The sequence below is a fragment of the Vipera ursinii genome, assembly GCF_947247035.1.
Source record: "Vipera ursinii genome assembly, chromosome: 2".
NCBI classification, from domain to species: Eukaryota; Metazoa; Chordata; class Lepidosauria; order Squamata; family Viperidae; genus Vipera; species Vipera ursinii.
The window spans coordinates 199,695,650-199,716,746 of NC_139513.1; the positions used below are offsets into that span (position 1 = coordinate 199,695,650).

The following is a 21,097-nucleotide window of genomic DNA, read 5'->3' on the forward strand; positions in this document are numbered from 1 at the left end:
TTTTTCTTTTCATGGTCTCTATAAATTGTTGTTAAATATTAGTTCCTAGTAGCCTCAGGAAGAAGAGGCTAGACCAGGGTAGGCAACCTCGGCTCTTTTATGACTCATGGACTTCAACTCCCAGAATTCCTGAGCCTGGCTCAGGAATTCTGGGAGTTGAAGTTCATGAGTCATAAAAGCGCCGAGGTTGCCTATTCCTGGGCTAGACAGTCATCTGATCATGTATCTAGTGCAGTGATGGCAAATCTATGGCAGAGGCGTTACTGGTGATGTGACATAACATTCTTGGTGACCCGTCAGGCCTCTGGACCCTCTGGAAGTAAGTCTGACTCTCGTGCAGCCTCTGGAAAAAAAATGGCAGGAGCATTCTTGCACAATTTTCTGAGGTTCCAGAGTTCCCATGACAGCAGAGCCCTCCCATGCAACTTCTAGAACAGAGGTCCCCAACCTTTTGGGCACCAGGGGCCGGTTCCATGGTTTTTCCGTAGACCGGAGGTATGGTTTTGTGTGCTGCCTGTATACTGCGGATAGGGCTTTGCTTGTTTGTGTGGCCCGGTTGCTGGCATGCCGCGGCCCGGTACTGGTCCATGGACCGGGGGTTGGGACCCTTGTTCTAGAAGGTCCAGAGAGGATGAAACAGCAGCTTCCTGCCAACAAATAAGGAAGAAAACTGCAGATGTTATTTATGGATCACGTACTGAGTTTCTACAATAACTTGTTCACAGTTCACTAGCTTCCTTATTCTTTTCCCCACTTGCCACATTTTTCTCTCTTGTTTTTCTCGTGTGATTTTAGGTGTTCAGAAACCAATATTGACATAATTAACAGTAATAAAAAATATGGGAAACAAGAGACAAATTACAGCTGTCAGAATGAAAATTGTGACCATCAGTTATGGCTTGTTGATTCCTGCCTTTAAAGATATTTGTAGAAAATATGGGACATTGAAGCTAGTATGCGTGAAGACTAAGTATTGGCTTAGAATACTGTCTCATGTGTTGTTGTTGTTTTTTCTTTTTTTAGACTTGACATCAAACTGGACCAAGATTTCACCTGTTTTTAACAAAGTAGTCATAGTGTTGATTGATGCCTTGAGAGATGACTTTGTTTTTGGTTCAAAAGGTTTAAAATTCATGCCATATACAACAGAGCTGGTGGAAAAGGGCACAACGCATGCTTTTATAGCAGAAGCCAAGGCGCCTACGGTCACTATGCCTCGAATTAAAGTAAGTTCTGGTATCTTAGAAATAAATATTTCTTGACGAGTGATAAGTTGTCTTCTGCTCAATCTATACACCATACATTTCATAAAGCAGTATGCTTAATGCTTATTGCAGAAATATGTTCTTTTTGACAACATGAGTTTTTTTGATGATGAAGGTTCTCCGCGCTTGTGGATTGGTTTCTGAATGTTTCATTACCAGGCTAGGTAACATCTTCAGTGGAGTTTAGGTGATGTCAGTGTCAGTAAGGGCTTCAGGTGTGGGTGTGGGTCTTGTGATGGGTCAGGTGTGAGTCCTGAGTGAGAGGCTTGTGATGGGTCTTGTGATGGAGAGGTTACATTAGATCAGGGTCATTGGGAGGTGAACTGGTGGGAGGGGGGCTTGCGTGGGTTGGTTGAGGGTCAGTGCTATCTCTGATTGGCTGTGCGGTTGATTTGGATTCTGAGGGTTTTGTAGGCTGCTTGTAGGTCGATGTGTCTGTTGATGGAATTGCTTGTGGAGTGCCAGGCTTTGATGAACTCACAAGTGTGGCTGGTGGTAGCAATGCCGATGGTTTTAGTGTTGCTCCAATGAGTTTTTTTCTCAGATTGTGATGGTATGTTCTGGTATGATATTTGAGGTGAGTGAAACAGTGAGAAAAAAAATCACCAGCTTCTTGGAGTACTCAAGTTACCCACTAAGGGCATTACATTCAATACCATAGTCCTGAATTCAGTACTTGTAGTCCTGCCATCTATACTGAATTAAGGGTAGCTATTTGCTTAAAGGTGTTGACTATCTGCAATATACCGTATATGTATGCACATGCAGAAGTGGGTCCTTGTCCAATGTCAGTTTTTAGTTCTGTTGAAACCACATCTAATGCTTGAACCATCTCTCCTTTCCTTTTGGTGGAAAACTTTGCAGGCACTTATGACTGGTAGCATCCCAGGTTTCATTGATATAATCATGAACCTTAACTCTCCAGCCTTGATGGAAGACAACTTAATATGGCAGGCCAAAGCTGCTGGGAAAAGAATAATATTCTATGGTGATGATACATGGATTAGGCTGTTTCCAAAGCATTTTGTTGAATATGATGGAACAACATCTTTTTTTGTCTCAGACTACACTGAGGTAAGTCACTGTCTGGGAGTGGCTATAAGAATATATATGTGTACTTCTGTGCATATCCCCATTGATACAAACTTTATTATATAACCTGCTGGTCAGATGTATGTATTTTTGTAAAATGTCATACGTTGGTTATTTCTAGAACCATTATTTCTTTTATTTTACAAAATGTTCATCTCACCTAGTTACATAGGTTAGACAGGTCACATAAAATATATATCTTTTTAAAAAGTCTCAGGTTTTTTAAATTGTCACAATAATAAATCATTATCTTCCCCACTATCATAAACTCTAAATTAGAGATTAGCACTAGGGTGCTGAACACAATGGTTAATAGACTTAGAATGTTGGAGCCATGTATATGGACATACGGCCTCTTACCAAATTTGAGAATTTAATACTTAACTACTTAGAACAAACCAAAGAGAAAAATTTAATAGGATATTACTGCAAATGGAAATAGGACATTCATCCCATGCTTTAAAGAAAGCTTATGAATCTGTTCTTGGTAAAATACAGGGGATACATTGGTAGAAATTGTTCAAAGTGAGTAGATTCACCTCAGACTCAGTGTAAAAACTGAAGTGGAAGATTATATATTGCTGGTGCTTGGCTTCAGTTAGATTCGCGCGCGCGCACACACGCACACACACACACGTATATAAATTATTCTTCCAAATTTTAGAAGGAGTAAAAAAAAGTTAGTTTTTATTGGTGGTGGTCATGCAATAAAGCTATTCACTTTGTAAACTTTTTAAGGAGATAAGTGTCACTGAACAAAGAATTGAATGCTCCCAGGGTTAGGCTTATTTATTTATGTATTTATTTATTTATTTACAGGACCAAACTTCAAGCTTAAAAAATAAGGAGCTTAGTTTCTATCTAATTTTAGCAACTAAGATAATAAATGCCCAACTTTGGGAAAGGAGATAACTTAATAGTTGTGATGAGATTAAAAATATCTCTTCAATTGCTATATTAGAAAAAAAATGCAGTCAAAATAATGAGACAGAGGCAGGAACTACTATTTTATCAAATTTGAATAGATTTTATGCTTTACCTCAATAACGATAGATTGTAATATGGTAATATTTTGCATATATGGTAAATTAGTGCACGTATACGACCTGCTTGTTTACATTTTAGTAGATTGGTTTGTATGTTCCATGTATTTTTTCTCTATGTGTCTTGGATTTATGTTAGCTTAGTTACCTGAAAAGTTTTGTTAATTATAGTTCAATTAAAACAATTTTTTTAAAAAGTTGCCTCTCCTAGTTCCAAATGTGATGTTAATAGACTTGTCAAAGAGCCACCAAGATGGGCAATTTTCCCGGAACTTTATATAGACAATATAATATATATCATTGTTCTTCTTTATTTTGACTGAGAGTTGACCAGGCCCAGGTCTTTCCCCAACTCTTTTATAATTTACTTAGTAGAATTGCCTATGGGGGTTGTTCTCCAAAAGAAGCAAGGTGGTTTGTTTGTTTTGTTTGTTCGTTTCCTGCCTTTACAGAGAGTCCTCAACTTACAACCATTCGTTCAGTGACTGTTCAAAGTTACAGTGGCACTGGGAAAAGTGACTTGCAACTGTTTTTCACACGACCATTGAAGCGTCCCCATGGTCGTGTGATCAAAATTCAGATGCTTGGCAACTGGTTTATATTTATGACGGTGGCAGTGTCCCGAGGGGGGGTCATGTGATCACGTTAACAACTGTATTACTAACTTAACAACAGCAGTGATTCACTTTACAACTTTGACAAGAAGGGTGGGGGAGATTCACTTAATCACTATCTTGCTTAGCAACAGAAAGTCTGGTTAATTGTGGTCGTAAGTCGAGGACCACCTGTATTATTTTTACAAATAACTCAGGGAAGTGTTATTAGCTAACTTGAGGGCTAATCCACATGGAGCCCCATTTCCATCTGTCCTGTTTGCCATCGTTCACTCCCTAGAGCAGGGGTGTCAAACTCAATTTCATTGAGGGCCACATCAGCATTGCGGTTGCCCTCAGGGAGCCGGGTGGGTATGGCCAGGGTGAGCGTGGCCTACTGGGTGGGCGTGGCTAGAGTGCGTATGGCCTACTGGGTGGGCGTGGCCAGCTCTACATCATTTGCATCAAGGGTGCCTATGGGGGCCTGGGCAGGAGTGGGACAGATCTGAGGGTCTCTGGCAGAAGGAGGGTCTCTGGGCCAGGGCCAAGGCAGTGGGGGCCGTTCCCTCTGTTTCCAGGATGGCTTCGTGGGCCGCATGAAACCACTTCACGGGCCGGATCTGGCCCCCGGGCCTTGTGTTTGACATGTCTGCCCTAGAGACTAAAATGGACAATGTGAAATTTGAGCGGGCCCCGAACAAGGAGTATATATCGGAGGTGGTGACCCTTTGAGAGCTGTATGCAACGAAATTTCATTTTGATGTATGCCGATTGGTGTACATTCAAAGTGACAATAAAGTTATCATCATCATATCCAACACACCACCTTCCTTTTTCAGCTTTTCCTAATTTAGTGTCCCAATAAGTATTCAGACTTTCATTTTGGTTCTAATATTTCACATTGTTCCAATGGGAAGTCACTGTAGAATTTATTCTGGGAGGCAAAGGAAAGCAAATGGCTTCTGGCCCCAGCTGAGCCAATGAGGAGGCCTGGCTTTCTTGTCTGCTGCAACCAAGTCAGTAGCATTTATTGTAATGTTTATTCATTTATATTCTTGTCACTGGTAATGCTAGATTAGTAACCTTTGGCTTTTTGTCTCCAAAGCATGTGACATACTGCTTGCCACTTGGACTCACTTTTTAGATGTGATTGATGCGATATAATCTATTATATTTATTAAATTTCCATGCCCTCCATCTCACTGGCCAAAGGGAGTCTGTGCTTGACATAGTATAATCTGTAAAATCTATTCAAGCTAGTATTGAATTAATACCATGAGGATTAGCATCCTAAACTCACAGGTTGCAGATTGTTCTGATTTCAGGCAACTGGAACCTTCAGGAATGATAATTGAAAGGCGGCATGTTTGAATGGTTTGCTGTGAAGCATATCTAAGATATATTCAGCCTAGCCGTCTCTCTTAACTTGCTCCCTTAATGTTGCAGGAAGCTTTGAGCTAAGCAGGAAAACATTACATTGTACATACTCCCTTCCATCAGAAAATTTACAATTAGAAGATCTGTTAATTAATTCTGCACACCGTATGAGCAAAATAGCTGATGGCTTAATATATCTCTGCTTTTCTTTCTCACTAAGGTTGACAACAATGTTACTAGACATTTGAATAAAGTACTGAAAAGAGAAGATTGGGATATACTCATTCTTCATTATTTAGGATTGGATCATATTGGTCATCTGGCTGGACCAAACAGTCCTTTGATAGGACCAAAGCTTTCTGAAATGGACAACATTATCTCAAAGATTCATAAGTCTCTGCTTTCCAAGGTGAGAGGCTTAAGTTTTGAAGATGCATTTGATCATGAAAGCGGGAAGAAGATCTGAACTTTCCAACTTCAATCTACAGATGCATTTTATCTTACGGCCTGACCAAGTAAATGATCACTTGAGACCAAGTCTCAATATTGTGGTTTATTGGGGCACATTTCCAGTTTTTAGTCCCGGGCACTTGGAATTGTAGACTAAATGAAATATGTTAATGTTGCTCTTTTGAATACATCGGCCATAAGATGTGCAGGAGATGGAAACAATATTTTATTTTAAAGCTCTGAAATTTCTGTTGGATTATTGCACATTGGCTTTATTTTAGCAGAACCAAATTAGGAACAATTTGAATATTTCATTTGTAGTCAGGGAAAAAAAATTGAAATGTAGGAAACTTTGGGGACCTAATTGGCACTTAGGTTTTCTATTGATGTAATATTAATGCATATAATGCAAGGAATCCACATAAGCCTATTTTTGAATGGATATTTGTATGTAGACGCTTGGTATGTGTGAGATGCATTCTGCTTAGCCAGCCTAAAGGTTGTGAAAGTACTAGCCAAGTGGGATCCCATTACTTATTTAAATAAATAGTGCTGAGTGAAATCCTAATAATATATTCCTAACAAGGATTGGGGGAGGTTGCTGTGGTAGCTTTTATCACTTTACTTGGGAGTGTGGCAATCGTTCTTGAGAATCCTAATCTTTTTGGCTCAAATCTGGGAGATGAAGAAGCAGATTTGATAATAAAATGTTAAAACTGTTCCATTAAAACTTTGAAGATTTCTTCATATTCAGGAACTGGAGAAAGGAACTTTGCCCAATTTACTTGTTGTTTGTGGTGACCATGGCATGTCTGAGACAGGAAATCATGGTGGTTCCTCAGAAAGTGAAATTCGCACCCCCTTGCTTTTCGTCAGCTCTGCTTTTCAAAGGACAGGTGGTAAGAACCGAGTTTCTCTCTTACTAGCATGTTAGGTTGAATAAAGAAATGTCTGGCTATACCATTTCAGATTGCAAGGGTGGTGGTGGTTTACATCAAGGGTCCCCAACCTTGGCAACTTTAAGACTTGTGGACTTCAACTCCCAGAATTCTGGGAGTTGAAATCCACAAGTCTTAAAGTTGCCAAGGTTGGGGACCCCTGGTTTACATGGTAGAATCTTCCATAACTCCATGAAAATCCATTTTCTCGTTTGTTTGTGTGTTTTTTTAAAAAATCCCTAAATGTTGAAGACACATTTATCTCAAAAGCCTTGTCCCTTTTCTGTGATGGGATTTTTTTTTAATTCTATATTCTATGTAGTTCCAAATAATCAGAAGTACTATATTCCAGAAACAGGTTGTGTGGTGAAAATTTGACCGGAGGTATTTTTATCTGGAAAAATTGCAAGTGACTTAATGTATCTGCTAAATGGGCTTTTAATAACCCCAGAAGTAATCAGTATATTAATATTTTAATGCAAAGCAGACCTGCCTGTTTTTACAGCTAAAGGCAGAAAGTGGTGTGCAAAGTATAGCATACCATGCAGTGACATTATTAAAGCTAAGTTAGTCAGTTCTTTCTCAAAAGAACTGAAAGACATAATGTAAAGGTAAAGGTTCCCGCGCACATGCGTGCTAGTCGTTTCCGACTCTAGGGGCCGGTGCTCATCTCCGTTTCAAAGCCGAAGAGCCAGCGCTTGTCTGAGGACGTCTCCGTGGTCATGTGGCCGGCATGACTAGACGCCAAAGGTGCACGGAACGCTGTTATCTTCCCACCATAGTGGTCCCTATTTTTCTACTTGCATTTTTATGTGCTTTCGAACTGCTAGGTTGGCAGAAGCTGGGACGAGTAACAGGCGCTCACTCTGTTACGCGGCACTCGGGATTCGACCCGCCAAACTGCCGACTTTCTGATCGACAAGCTCAGCGTCCTAACCCACTGAGCCACCGCGTTCCTTTACATACATACATACATACATACATACATACATACATACATACATCTCTGTGTGTGTATATATTTATGTACAGTATGTTTTAAAAGAAGTAAGCACCCTGAATGCCTTCTGGTTTCCCAATAGGCACCTGCTTATGTCATCAGTTCAGTTACTTTAGAAACCTATGTAAAGTAGCCTAAAGGTAGCAGGGGAGAGTTTGAGAGTCCTTGAGGTCCTATGAATACTTGCTGAATCTTCCTATGAAAAAAATAATGAGGAGAAACAGCTGTAACTTTGGATGCAGTACAGAAAAGAGAAAAAAAATGCTTAAGGGACAGCATCTCTTCTGGTCACGAAATTATATTTTGGGGAATGAGGAATAGATAAGCCTTAATATTTTCTTCCTCCCTTTAGGTCCCCGAAGACATCCGGAACTTATCCAACAGACTGATATAGCTGTCACCTTAGCATTAGGACTTGGCTTGCCAATTTCAAGAAACAGCGTTGGGAAGCTTCTCTCCCCTGTGATAGAGTGGAAGGCAGCTAGAGAACAGCTACGGTACTTGCATTTGAATGGTTTCCAACTTGGTAAACTTCTTCAAGAGAATGTCCCTACGTATGAGAAAGGCAAGTAAGTTCAATGTGTTCTGGTAATTAGGATGTTTTTATTTTCTCCCACGAACCGTCATATATTATGTTCTGAAAATTAAGAAGCAGCTTGCTTATAAATGAATGAAAGCGGTGGGGGGGGGAGAAAAACAAAAGAAAAGTAAGAATTGGCTTTATAGCTAATTAGATGTTGATCTTAAATATCAGGGAAACCTTTTGAGTCATGCTTCTAGGATAAGACAGCACACCGAAGATATGATTTGTATCTGTAATGTAAACCTGAAGGTATAACATTATTTCTACACTTACCATAATTTGAAAAAAACAACACAAATTCAGCTGGGAGATAAAAACCTCCTGTCAACATTAGTCATAAATACAGCAGACACGTAGTTAATGTGTCTTCCTTATGAAGAGCGACTTTGTTTTCAAGTTACGTGAAGCTGTCGTGTTTAGTTGCAAAAGTTTGAATGTACCCAGTATGACTCAGGTTTACAATATGGCATCCCTAAGCAGTAGCCAGAAAATTGTAGCAGAAACAAACAAACAAAAATAGAAAAATGAAAGGAATAAAAAAAAGAAAAAATGTAAAATTATTGCCTTCTACCATTCTCTTTAGTGAGTAATTATCCTCTTAATGATTTCGCTATCTTCTTTGTGCCTTGGGAATTCTCAAATCCTAGAATCATCAATTCAGTCCTTTCAGCAAAAAGTCCATATAAGCTTTCAATCTTTCAAAAAAAGATTTTCTGTCAGGTTTTTTTTCCCTTTGAGCAAGCTGCAGGTTCAATTAATTTTATAATCCAATCTTTCACTCCTCAGTATTTAATTGCTTTTCTGACTTTTTGAATACAATAATCTCCCCATGATTATAATATAAATGTCAATTTCCTATTTTTTTCTAATTCCATATCAATAAGACCCGGCGGGAATAATTCTAGCTTTATTGTAATGTTGAGCTGCAGTATATTTTTTATCATTGTATGGATTTGCACCCAATGTAGTTCTGCAGTTTTTTTAGCATTTAGTAATTCCTTTGTCACGCAAAATTATGTGGTATAGTTAGTCCCCACTTAACGTTCACTTATTCAATAATTGTTCATTGTTCAACAGTGTTAAACCAGAGGATTTATGACACTGTAGTCATCGCGGTGTCCTTGGGATCACATAATTGCAATCTGGGGCTTGAGCGGGAAGGTTTGTTTCTCCGAGCTTGTGGGTTGGTTTCCGAACGTTTCGTTACCACGCTAGGTAACATCTTTAGTGGCGTTTAGGGGATGTCAGTGCTCTTCTGTTTATAAGGGCTTTGTGTGGTCAGTAGTTCTTGTGATGGGTCAGGTGTGTGTGTGTGAAGTGTGAGTCTTGTGAGAGGGAGGTTATATCAGGTGAGGGTTATTGGGAGGTGAAGTACTGGTGGGGGGGCTTGCATGGATTGGTTGAGGGTCGGGGCTGTCTCTGGTTGGCTGCGTGGTTGATTTGGATTCTGAGGAGTTCATAGGCTGGTTGTAGGTCATTGTGTCTGTTGATGGAATTGCTTGTGGAGTGCCCGACTTCAATGAACTCAGAAGCGTGGCTGGTGGTAGCGTGATGATTTTTGTGTTGCTGCTAGTGTCGGTGTGGGTAAAGATTAAGGATTTGGGATCATGGCGTTTGACTGCCAGCTGGTGTTCGTGGATCCTGGTTTCAATTGATAATGTTTGTCCTACGTAGAATTGGTTGCAGATAATTACAGATAATTTTGTAATTACTTTGTTTCTTTCATCCTTGTGTATCTTGTCTCTGGTTCTGGATAACTCTGACGGAGTGTGGCTGTGGTTTGTGCGCTGTTGCTTTTCCTAATGGTTGAAGAATTCTGGCTGTCATTTCTGACACCCATTTTGTGTATGGTAGGCTTAGTTTTTCCGTGGTGGTTGGCTGTGGGTGTGTTGTGGTTTGGATGCTGTATGTCAGAATACAAAATTGTTTGGGTAGCTATTATGGAGAATGATGTCAAGCAGCCATTTCTCTTCCACTTTTTGTAGTGTTGTGGTACTGTAGTGTGTTCTGGACCTTCTAAAGAGGGTCTGGACACAGCCTCGTTTGTGTGTGGTGGGTTGGTTGCTTGCAAAGTTGAGGATCTGGTCTTTGTGTGGGGGTTTGCAGTAGATGGCAGTTCTCCACTGTCCAGTCTTCTTATGTCAATGTTAAGGAATGGGAGTCTGTTGTCTGTTTCCTCTTTGCGTGTGAATTTGATCCCAGGGAATATGTTATTGAGTAGGTGGTGTGTTTCTTCAATTTGGGAGCATTTGGTGGTGACAAAGGTGTCACCGACAGAGTTTCCAGAATTTTGGTTCGATAGTGAGTAGAGCTGTGGATCTGAGTCACTGCATGATTGCTTCTGCTATTAGGCCTGATATGGATGATGGGATTCCATTGGGGTACCTTGTACTTGCTTATAGATTTTTCCTTTGAACTTGAAGTATATGTTGAGGCATAGATCCAGAAGTTTCATGATGGTTTCAGTGGACATAGAGTGTTCTGTGATGGCATTATCTTTGTGGGTATGGTTTTTAGCGAGTAGGTGGTGTATGGTTTGTTTAGCCAGGTCGATGTCAATCGCGGTGAAGAGAGCGGTGACGTTGGAGACCATGATTTCTTCCTTGTTAATCTTGGTGTGCTTTGGAGAAATTGTTCTGGGGAGTTTATTGAGTGGGTTGAGTCATTGACCAGGTGTCTTGAGTTTCCTCTGCAGAGTTTTTGCTAGTTTGTACATCAGTGTTCCAGGTAGAGACAGAATTGGACGTAAGGGGGAATCCCATTCTTGTGTATTTTGGGAGTCTGCAGAACCTGGGTAGGGAGGAGTCTTGTGGTTGCCTTTGCTTTCTCTCTAGTGGTGTTAGCTGTTTTTCTTTTTCCATTTTTCTTAGGGTGTCTTTTATTTTGTTCTTTAGCTGTTCTGTCAGATCTTTGTGGATTGTTTGGTTGGCGTCATTTAGACGGTTTTCGGCTTTGCGGATGTAGTCAGTTTTGTCCATTACTACCGTCAGTCTGCCTTTGTCTGCCAGTAGGATGATGATGCTTTTGTCTTGTTTCAATGTCTTTAGTGTTCTCTTCTCCTTTTAGCCGAGTGTTTCATTTTGTCTGTTGCGTTGGATGTTGGAGATGATTCTTTGTCTGATGTCTTCTTGTGTTTCATGGTCCTGGTGGCGCGTTTTTAGAATGGGTGCGAGATTGGCGAGGTATTTGATGGGGTCAACATCTTTGTGGTTGACATTGAGGCCATGTGTGAGGACGGTCTTTTCGTCATCAGAGGTCTGCTGGATAGATTTCAGATCCATAGTTCTGGGTTGTCTTGTGGTTTTACGGTGATGGTTTCAGGTGCTTGTTTATCCCTCACAGTTATGACATTGCAATGTCCCACAATTACGTAATTGCCATTTGCAACCTTCAGTGCTGGCTTTCAACAAACAAAGCCAGTGAGACAGACAGCAGAAGGTTGCAAATGGTGATCACCTGATAATGGGACACTGTGAACATGCAAGAGTCACCTAAAAAACGACAACTAGGACTGCTGAAACTCTCATTGTAAGTCAGCAACCCCCTGCCATTGCACTTTGTGACCACATTGCGTAGTCACAGAATACTCAGTCCCAATTACCATTGGTAAGTAAAGCCTACCTGGAAAGGTAGCCTAACCCTAACCCTGAATAAGTACCATATTTTCCGGCGTATAAGACGACTGGGTGTATAAGACGACCCCCTACATTTCCTGTTAAATTATAGGGTTTGGGCTATACTCGCCGTATAAGACTACCCCTCTTCCAACGCACACCAAATAAAAATTAAAAAACATCAGATTTGATTTTAATATAGTAATTTTAATTCAAATGCTTATGACATGCAGGTGCTTAGTAGGAAAACTGTCACTTATAAACATAAGGCTGTTTGTCATCAAACATGTAAACATAAAACAGTGCAAGTGGATTAAACTATAATAATAATAATAATAATAATAATAATAATAATAATAATAATAATAATAATAATAAGAAGAAGAAGAAGAAGAAGAAGAAGAAGAAGAAGTAGTTGGAGGGGACCTTGGAGGTCATCTAGTCCAACCCCCTGCTAAGGCAGGAAACCCTATACCATTTCAGACAAATGGCTGTCCAGTCTCTTCTTAAAAATTTCCAGTGTTGGAGCATTCACCACTTCTGGAGGCAGGTTGTTCCACTGGTTAATTGTTCTGTCAGGAAGTTTCTCCTTAGTTCTAGGTTGCTTCTCTCCTTGACTAGTTTCCATCCATTGCTTCTTGTCCTGCTTTCAGGTGCTTTGGAGAATAGCTTGGCCCCCTCTTCTTTGTGGCAGCCCCTGAGATATTGGATCACTGCTATCATGTCACCCCTCACCCTTCTCTTCGTTAAGATACACATACCCAATTCCAGCAACCGTTCCCTATTTTCCTAATTCACTTTTTCACTTTTCCTAATTCACTCTAAAGCTTTCCCTGCGCAGAGCCTTAAATAACACCAGCTGCCTGCAATTAGTGCAGGTTCGCATCCCACCAGGCTCAAGGTTGACTCAGCTTTCCAACCTTCCAAGGTAGGTAAAATGAGGACCCAGATTGTTGGGGGCAATAAGCTGACTTTGTAATAATGCTGCTGGGGGGGTGGGGTGAAAGCCCTAATAAACAGGCATATACACAGAATGAAGGCTATTGCTAAGCACATTGATTTGTGCTTTAAATTGTAAGCCACCCTGAGTCTTCGGAGAAGGGCAGGATATAAATGGGATTTTTTAAAAAAAGACCAAATGGGAGATCCGCTCCAGGTTTTCCAGCCAGCCAGCCCAGTTCCTGAGTCAAATGTGTCCTTAGAGCTAAGCCGCTGCTCTGGCTGCTGCCTTCCCCACCTGCCTTTCAAGTTGGGATATACTACAGCTGCTCTTCAACTTTAGAAGGAAAGACGCCCAGACCCCAGCCTGTAAAAAATCACAGACTGCAGCTTCTTCTCCAATTGGTCCCGCTTTTCCTGCGCAGACTAAATGGGAGATCCGCTCCAGGTTTTCCAGCCAGCCCTGTCCCTAAATTTTCAGCACCCAGCTAAGAGGACCCCTGACTTTTGAGAAGATTTTCATGGGTTAAAAAGTAGTCTTATATGCTGGAAACTACAGTATTTGGGGCTCTGGGTGATCTAGTCCACTGTTGTTCATTCCACTAGCCATAAATTGAGAAAAACAACTCGTTAAACATTATGGGGCAGGCTTTAGTTTAAACTCTGTATTAAAATATAATGTTCTATTTACATTCTCATCTCTTATTATTAGATCCTGGATTTGAAATGTTTGTGAAGGCAGAAAAAGCTCACGGGAATTGGATTCAATACTATCTGGAGGGCAGTAGTACACAAGTTGTCATGAATTTGAGCAAAAAAATTATAAAACAGTATTTGGAAGCTCTCAAGATCCTGAGCTCTTCTTTAAGCAAGCAAGTGGCCCAGTATGACATCTATTCAATGATAACAGGAACGATGATTATTCTGGAGGTATGGACTGATTTTTTTTTAAATTTATTATTTATTGGTCTTAAAAGCCACCCAACTCTCAACATCTCTAAGAGGCCCCTGTTGCCCAAACTAGGGAAAAGTAAAATGAAAGAAAAGAACCCAGCGTCTTAAAAGAAAAGCCACATGATTCCCAGCCACCATAACTCTAACCCTAGGCCCGAAAGCAGAGCCAGTTTTTCGGAGATTTGCGGAAGAGTTGGAGGATGGCAATTTGTGTGGATCTCTTGTGGGGATACAAAAGCCTTACTTTATAAAGCAGCATATTGAGCCTGTTACTTGATTTGCACAGTTTCACGGTATTTACATTCCGAGCCAAATTCAACTTGACACAAGGCTCTCTGATTAGACTTAGATTGGGACATTTTATCCAGATTCCCCATAGTTGTTGTAGATACTTTTTGTCTGTGTGATATATGATGCAACAAAAGGCATAGTAAAGAGTAGAAGTTATCGGATGGTCTTGTGATTGTTACTTTTACAGTAACTGGTCTGATCTCTCTTTTTTATCTTCATTTTTTCTCCTTTTTTTCCTCCCTTGTTGAGTCAATTCCCCCTCTTAATGAATTGAACTACCTAGATAGGAACAAGCATACATTGTACTTACAGTTCAAACAGTACCAGGTTTCACAAGGAGGTATGAGAAAAGACATTATTCTATATAATCGTACAGAAAGAGAGAGAGGGAGGGAGGGAGGCAGAAAAAGAGAGAGAGAAACAGCAACAGGGACCACAAAAAAGGCAAGGTTCAGTATCCAGAAACTCACAACCACCAAAGGACAAGGTACTAGCTGCCATAATTGACCTGTCCATGTAGATAAAGGTATAATTGACACTGACTTCCATCTAGACATTTCCAGTGTGGTAGTGAAAGGTAATCTGTCCCCCCACCCCATATCACATGTACGTGTGCATCCACTGCCATACCAAAGTCACATACAAGTAGTCCTCAACTTAAAACAGTTCATTTAGTGACCATTCCAAGTATGCTGGATGATACCCAGCTTTTCATCTCTACCCCAAACCACCCCAGTGATGCCCTCGATGTGATGTCCCGTTGCCTGGGGGCGGTTTGGGTCTGGATGGGGAGGAACAGGCTTCGGCTCAACCCCGACAAGACTGAGTGGTTGTACGTGCCGGCATCTCAGGAAATTCAGGTCATTCCATCTTTAACCATGGGGGGTGAGGTATTACCCCCCATAGATAGGGCTCGCAACTTGGGTGTCCTCCTAGATTCACAACTCTCTCTGGAAGATCATATAGGAGCGGTGAATAGGGGGGCCTTTGCCCAGGTTCGCCTGGTGCGCCAGTTGCGGCCCTATCTGGACCAGGATGCCTTGCGTACAGTCACTCATGCACTCGTGACCTCTTGTTTAGACTACTGCAGTGCTCTCTACATGGGGCTGCCCTTGAGGACCACTCGGAGGCTTCAACTGGTGCAGAATGCGGCTGCGCGAGTTGTGTTGGGGGTCTCCCGATACTCCCATGTAACACCTCTACTCCGCAAGCTGCATTGGCTTCCAGTTGCCCTCCAGGTGAGATTCAAGGTGCTGGTGATGACCTATAAAGCCCTAAATGGCACGGGTCCGGATTACTTACGGGAGCACCTGTTGCCGGCATCAACTTCCCTTCGTCCAGTGCGCTCCCACAGAGAGGGCCTCCTCAGGGTGCCGTCGGTCAGAGAGTGTTGGCTGGCGACCCCCAGGGGGAGGGCGTTCTCTGTGGGCGCGCCAGACCTTTGGAATTGTTTACCGGTTGAGCTCTGGATGGCTCCTGACCTTCGCTCCTTCTGCCGTGACCTGAAAACTTATTTATTTGAACAAGCTGGCCTGGTCTGATGGGTTTGGGGTATTTAAATATTAATTTTAATCAATTTGTATTGTAATTTGGGCTTATTATTTAATTCTTATCTTAACTTTTGTAAATTGTATTTTTATTGTATTTATTGCCCTGTACACTGCCCTAAGTCCTTCGGGAGAAGGGCGGTATAGAAATTAAATTAATAAATAATAAGTTACAAAAGCGTGGGGGGGAAAAGTGACGTATGGCCATTTTTCATACTTAACAAATGTTGCAGCATCCTCATGGTCATGTGATCAAAATTCAGACACCTCGCAACTGATTCATATTTGTGACGATGGCAGTGTCCTGGGGTCATATGATCGTCGTTTGTGATCTTCTGATGAGCAAAGTCAATGGGGAAGCCAGATTCACTTAACAACCATGTAACTAACTTGACAAGTGCAGTGATTTACTTAACTGTGGCAAGAAAGGTCGTAAAACAGGGCAAAATCCACTTAACTGTCTCGCTTAGCAGCAGAAATCTTGGGCTCAATTGTGGTTTTAAGATGAGGACTACCTGTATTTGCTTATAGTTTAGTTGCAAGATACTATAGAGCAGTGGTGGTGAACCTATGGCACGGGTGCCAGAGGGGGCACTCAGAGCTCTCTCTATGGGCATGCACACCGTCACCCCAGCCCCACCTCCCCCCACAGCCCCCTCTTCACCAGCAGCCCCCCGGAGGAGAGTCGCCCCCAGGTGCAGCCCACGTGAAGCAGCACAGCCAAGGACATGGTAGCCGGGCACCGGGGACAAGACTCCGCCCTCATGCTCCGTTGCATGAAGATGATTAGGGGCATGGGTGGAGGGCGTGGCCGCCATGGCGCTGCTAGGCCACCTGGGTGATCGGTGGGCTGTGGAGGCAGTGGGTGGCCTTTTGGGGGCGGGGTGGGGGGCAGGGTGGGGCCGGTTTTGGGGCACTCGGTCTCTAAAAGGTTCGCCATCACTGCTATAGAGGAATGTATAAAGCTTAACAATATACAGTGTTACATGTGAATAGGTCCGTTTGATTTATTGGATGGTTAAGGAAATGACTGAGGTATGCTGCACCCCACTTGTAATATGTGATAGTGTGTAATATCTGCCCCTTGTTGAGTTGTAGACTAGATTTTGACTGTGTTTCCTCTTCCTCCCCCCCCCCCCGACCTAGGTGCTGTTCTTACTCTTACTGAGCCTTCCAAAAGCCCTGAGCAGCAGAGCTGAATTTGAGATGCCTCACTCTTCCTCGTGTTCTCTGATGTTCTACTTGATGTGCCTCGTATGGAGTGCCATTCATGTAGTTGTGTGCACCTCCACAGAAAGCTTATGCTATTTTTGCAGCATTCCCTGGCTAATGGCAGCTGGAATTATCATGTTGGCTTCGGGGCTTTTTTGGGTCATAATTTCTCTTCTGGAAGCCCAGGTTATAAATTCAAGACAACCATTGAAGGTAAAAAATAATAATACTGGAATGTAATATAATTTCTTAGCAGTTGCGCGTCTGTTTTTCCAGGGAGGATCAAGAGCCGGTGGTAGACAGTGGTTAAAATGCAATCTTGCAGGCTAACTCGCTCTCACTGCCAGGAGTTCAATCCTGACCAGCTCAAGGTTGACTCAGCCTTCCATGCTTACGAAGTCAGTAAAATGAAGACCCAGATTGTTGAGGGCAATAGGCTGGCACTGTAAACCACTTAAGAGAAGGCTGTAGAGCACTGTGAAGCGGTATATAATTCTAGGTGCTATTGCTAAGTTGTATTTGCTATCCACATGCAGTTCCTTTTTCCTTGTGCCTTCCTTTTGATTTCTTTCAGTCACAATGCCTTTTTTTCATTTTCCCTTATGCCTTTATAAATAACACAGGTACCCCTATCTTTTCTCTCACAAAGTAGCTGGAGAAAATTTGAACAAAGAAATAGGGCAAGGTCTAAGTTAACTTTTTTTCCCCTGCTTCCCACGTTTTCAGCTTCAGATTGCAATATAAATAGTTCCAGTGCATGTGAACAGTCCAGGTCAATCTGTTGCAGAATCACAAGTAGTTTGACTTCTCTCTAAATTGTGGGACAAACACTAGCAATTAGACCATTAATATTGAGCCATACAATCTAATTGTAGTTACCTTTTTCCTTAAAAAAATATTTTTGCACATAATCCTCGTGTTCTGTGACCTCATCAGTCAATCTGCAGTTCTGGATAGTAGGCATTCTTTCTCAGTGGTGAAATGTTAATTGCCATGTATACATTCAAGATAAAAACAGCCAGGGCTTCCTCTGCAATTCTTTTATAAATCTGATCTGAATTGTACATTGATTCCTCTATAATCTGTGACCCTTTATTAATTAATGTATGACAGAATACCTGCATATTATGTATAAAATGTCAACCCTGCTTACAGCCTCAATAATATAACTCTTTTAGTAATCATCAAGGAAAGATCTCCTTAGCCATCTTGCAGAGGTGATTGGCAGGTTGCTACAAAAACAAGGAAAGCCAAGTGTGTTCAATTGATTACATTTTGAACTGTTTGTGTACTTCTTGATTTTCCTATCGGGGCAGACTATACAATGTAGTAAATTAGAACAGAACTTCTGAAATCAATTGTGCATGAATTCCCGACTAAATTTCTCTTATTTTAATGAGTTGCTTCATTTAATGGGCTTGCTGTTAATATGATTTGTGTGAATCCAATCCCAGTAATGTTGCAAACATTATTTTGGAATTCCCTACAATTACTGTATGTTTCAGAGCGGTTGGTCTCTTTGAAGAAGGTGGCAAAATAATTTTGAAGATAGAATTGTTATGTTGTTGGATAAGTAAGATGTCATACCAAGTTATTTCTGTGAAAGTATAGGTTTCAAGTAAGGATTCAAAGGTGAGTTAAGTTCTAAAGTTACTTCCATTATTTGAGTAAAGTCTTAGCCTTAAGATCTAATGTGAAGGCTTGTTTAGAAAGCATGCTTGTATCCATTTTGTAATTCACTCATTCTTTTCCAGTATGTTCTATATTCTTCCTTGGCATTCTGGTGTGCTGCCGTGATTGTTGAGGCATAGTTTGTTAAAGTAAGAACATCAAAGGACCATTCTGAATTACACAAAACATTCATCCAATCTAGGAAAGCCCTTGTGTACATGTAGTCCTTGACTTACAATAGTTCATTTAGTGATCATTCAAGGTTACAAACTTATGACCATTTTCCACGCTTATGACCATTGCAAGCACCCTCTTGCTCACATGATCAAAATTTGGATGCTTGGCAACTGGTTCATACTTATAACTGTTGCCAGGTCCCGGAGTCATGTGATCAAGTTTTGTGAGCTTCTGTCAAGCAAGGTCAGTGGGGAAGCCAGATTCACTTAACCGCATTACTAACTTAATTGCAATGATTCACTTAACAACTGTGGCAAGAAAGGTTGTAAAGTGGGGCAAAAGTCACTTAAATGTTTCACTTAGCAACATAAATTTTGGGCTCAATTGTGCTCGTAAATCAAAGATTACCTGTATTGCCGCCTTCTCTTTCAGAGTCCTATAATGTCCAGTTCTATATATTCCCGATGTAGTATATAGCAATAGCAGTTAGACTCATATACCACTTCACAGTGCTTTACAGCCCTCTCTAAACGGTTTACAGAGTTAGTATAATGCGCCCAACAATCTAGGTCAGGGGTAGGCAACCTTGGCTCTTTTATGACTCGTGGACTTCAACTCCCAGAATTCCTGAGCCAGCCATGCTGAGGGGACAGGGAGAGGTTTCCATGCTGAGCCATGCCGGCTCAGGAATTCTGGGAGTTGAAGTCCACGAGTCATAAAAGAGCCAAGGTTGCCTACCCCTGATCTAGGTCCTCATTTTACCGACCTCGGAAGGATGGAAGGCTGAATGAACCTTGAGCCAAGATACTATACATTGTAAATTCAGGATGGCTGTTTGGTGATTCTTACATCCTAAGCTGAATTTGTGCATTGACAAATCCTGCTTATTTGCCTGCATAAATTTAACAATTGCTTGGACATGTCTGTTTGTGAATGAGGTTGCAGTCTGGAGGAAATTAAAAAGATTCTGCACTTCCTAATTTTGAACCTTGGATTTGTTACAGCTAGGAAAGATTGCTGCCTAAAGGGTAAGATGTGGTTAATTTTAATGATTAAATTATCCAAGCCTATGTGTATTGTTCAGGAAGATTAGTTTCAGGATACTGCTGGTGAGACTGCTGCACAGAGCTTCAAGGGGCATCTTTTAATCTTTGGGAAAAAAAATCACTGCATGAAAACTATTTCTTCCACTAATCCATGTTATCCGATTTTATAATGGAGCAATAATAAGTTTTGAAGCGGCATTTTTCAGATTGTAGTTTAACTGGATGAAAGGTGCTGTTTTAACAAGCAGTTTATGGCAAACTGCCTTGGTGATAATTTCATATAAAAGCAGTATATTACAGAAACTGTAATAAGAAGGAAAAAGAAATACAAGACCTTAAATTTTGAGCCTGCTTTTCACCAGTTCTTATCTAAGTGGGAAAAGGCATAAAAACTAGGCAGGTGTCATATAAACTATACTTAGAATTAATGTGAAATGGAGCAAAGAGCAATTTTTAAAAATAGTTTTTATTCTAAAATGCATTTATGTATTAGTAAGTAAATATAGAATAATATATTTTTCCCCTTTCAACTAGATGAGGGGTTCTTTTTGATAACTCATGCAATACTTTAACTTCTCTGTGTGTATGTGTTGGCTAGCATATGGCACCATAGCAGTTAAATCACCTGCCCCATACATAATCAAAACTTCAACTATCCTCCCTTTTAGATCATTTGGGGGTGTATTTAGAAGTACCGACGAAGAGAGCTTCCGGTTTGCCACGCAGCTGCTGTGGACGGCTGGGAGACTTGCTATCTCTCCCCCATCCAGTTTCGCATTGCTGGGGGCCCCTGAAAAGGGCCAAAAGTCGCCCCGAAGATGTGACCAGCAAGGAGGGGTACTCGCTGGATTGCGGGAGAGCCGCAACTCTCCTGTTAGACCTGGAGATCCCTCCAAACCGGTGGACAAAAGGACCGGCCATTATGGCTCATTCCTAGGCTGTGAACAACCAAAGTCACATTTTCCACCAGGCAACGTTTAAAGCAGCGTGGAAGAGACTGGGTGAGATCTACCTCTTTTCCACTCTAATTACTTTCTGTACCTCCTTAAGCTGCTAAGCATTCTCCCCCCTGCGGTGAGGGAAGGGGGATTTCAGCCTTCCCTCCAGAAAGAGTGGCGACTAAATACTCAGGGGCATTTTAAACGTTGAAAAAGTAACTGAATCCCAATTGGAACCTTACTTCTCAAAGGATGTGGACTGAAAGATTTTTTATTTTTTATTTTTCATTATTTACTTCTGTTGGAAATCTGGTTTTTTTTCTTATAAAAAGAAAAAGAAAAACTGAAAAGATTGAAATAACTTTGG

General features: G+C 41.3%; 1 protein-coding gene across 1 annotated transcript in view; it reads left to right on the plus strand.

Annotated features, from left to right (window-relative positions):
* Positions 1–21,097, plus strand: part of PIGG (phosphatidylinositol glycan anchor biosynthesis class G (EMM blood group)) — an 81,294-nt gene that overhangs the window by 11,534 nt on the left and 48,663 nt on the right. Inside the window, exons 2-8 of the mRNA XM_083353723.1 lie at positions 1,024–1,226; positions 2,130–2,339; positions 5,591–5,779; positions 6,575–6,719; positions 8,111–8,323; positions 13,607–13,824; positions 16,833–17,111. Of these exons, the coding sequence (XP_083209849.1) occupies positions 1,024–1,226; positions 2,130–2,339; positions 5,591–5,779; positions 6,575–6,719; positions 8,111–8,323; positions 13,607–13,824; positions 16,833–17,111 (1,457 nt within the window). The remainder of the gene's footprint in view (positions 1–1,023; positions 1,227–2,129; positions 2,340–5,590; positions 5,780–6,574; positions 6,720–8,110; positions 8,324–13,606; positions 13,825–16,832; positions 17,112–21,097) is intronic.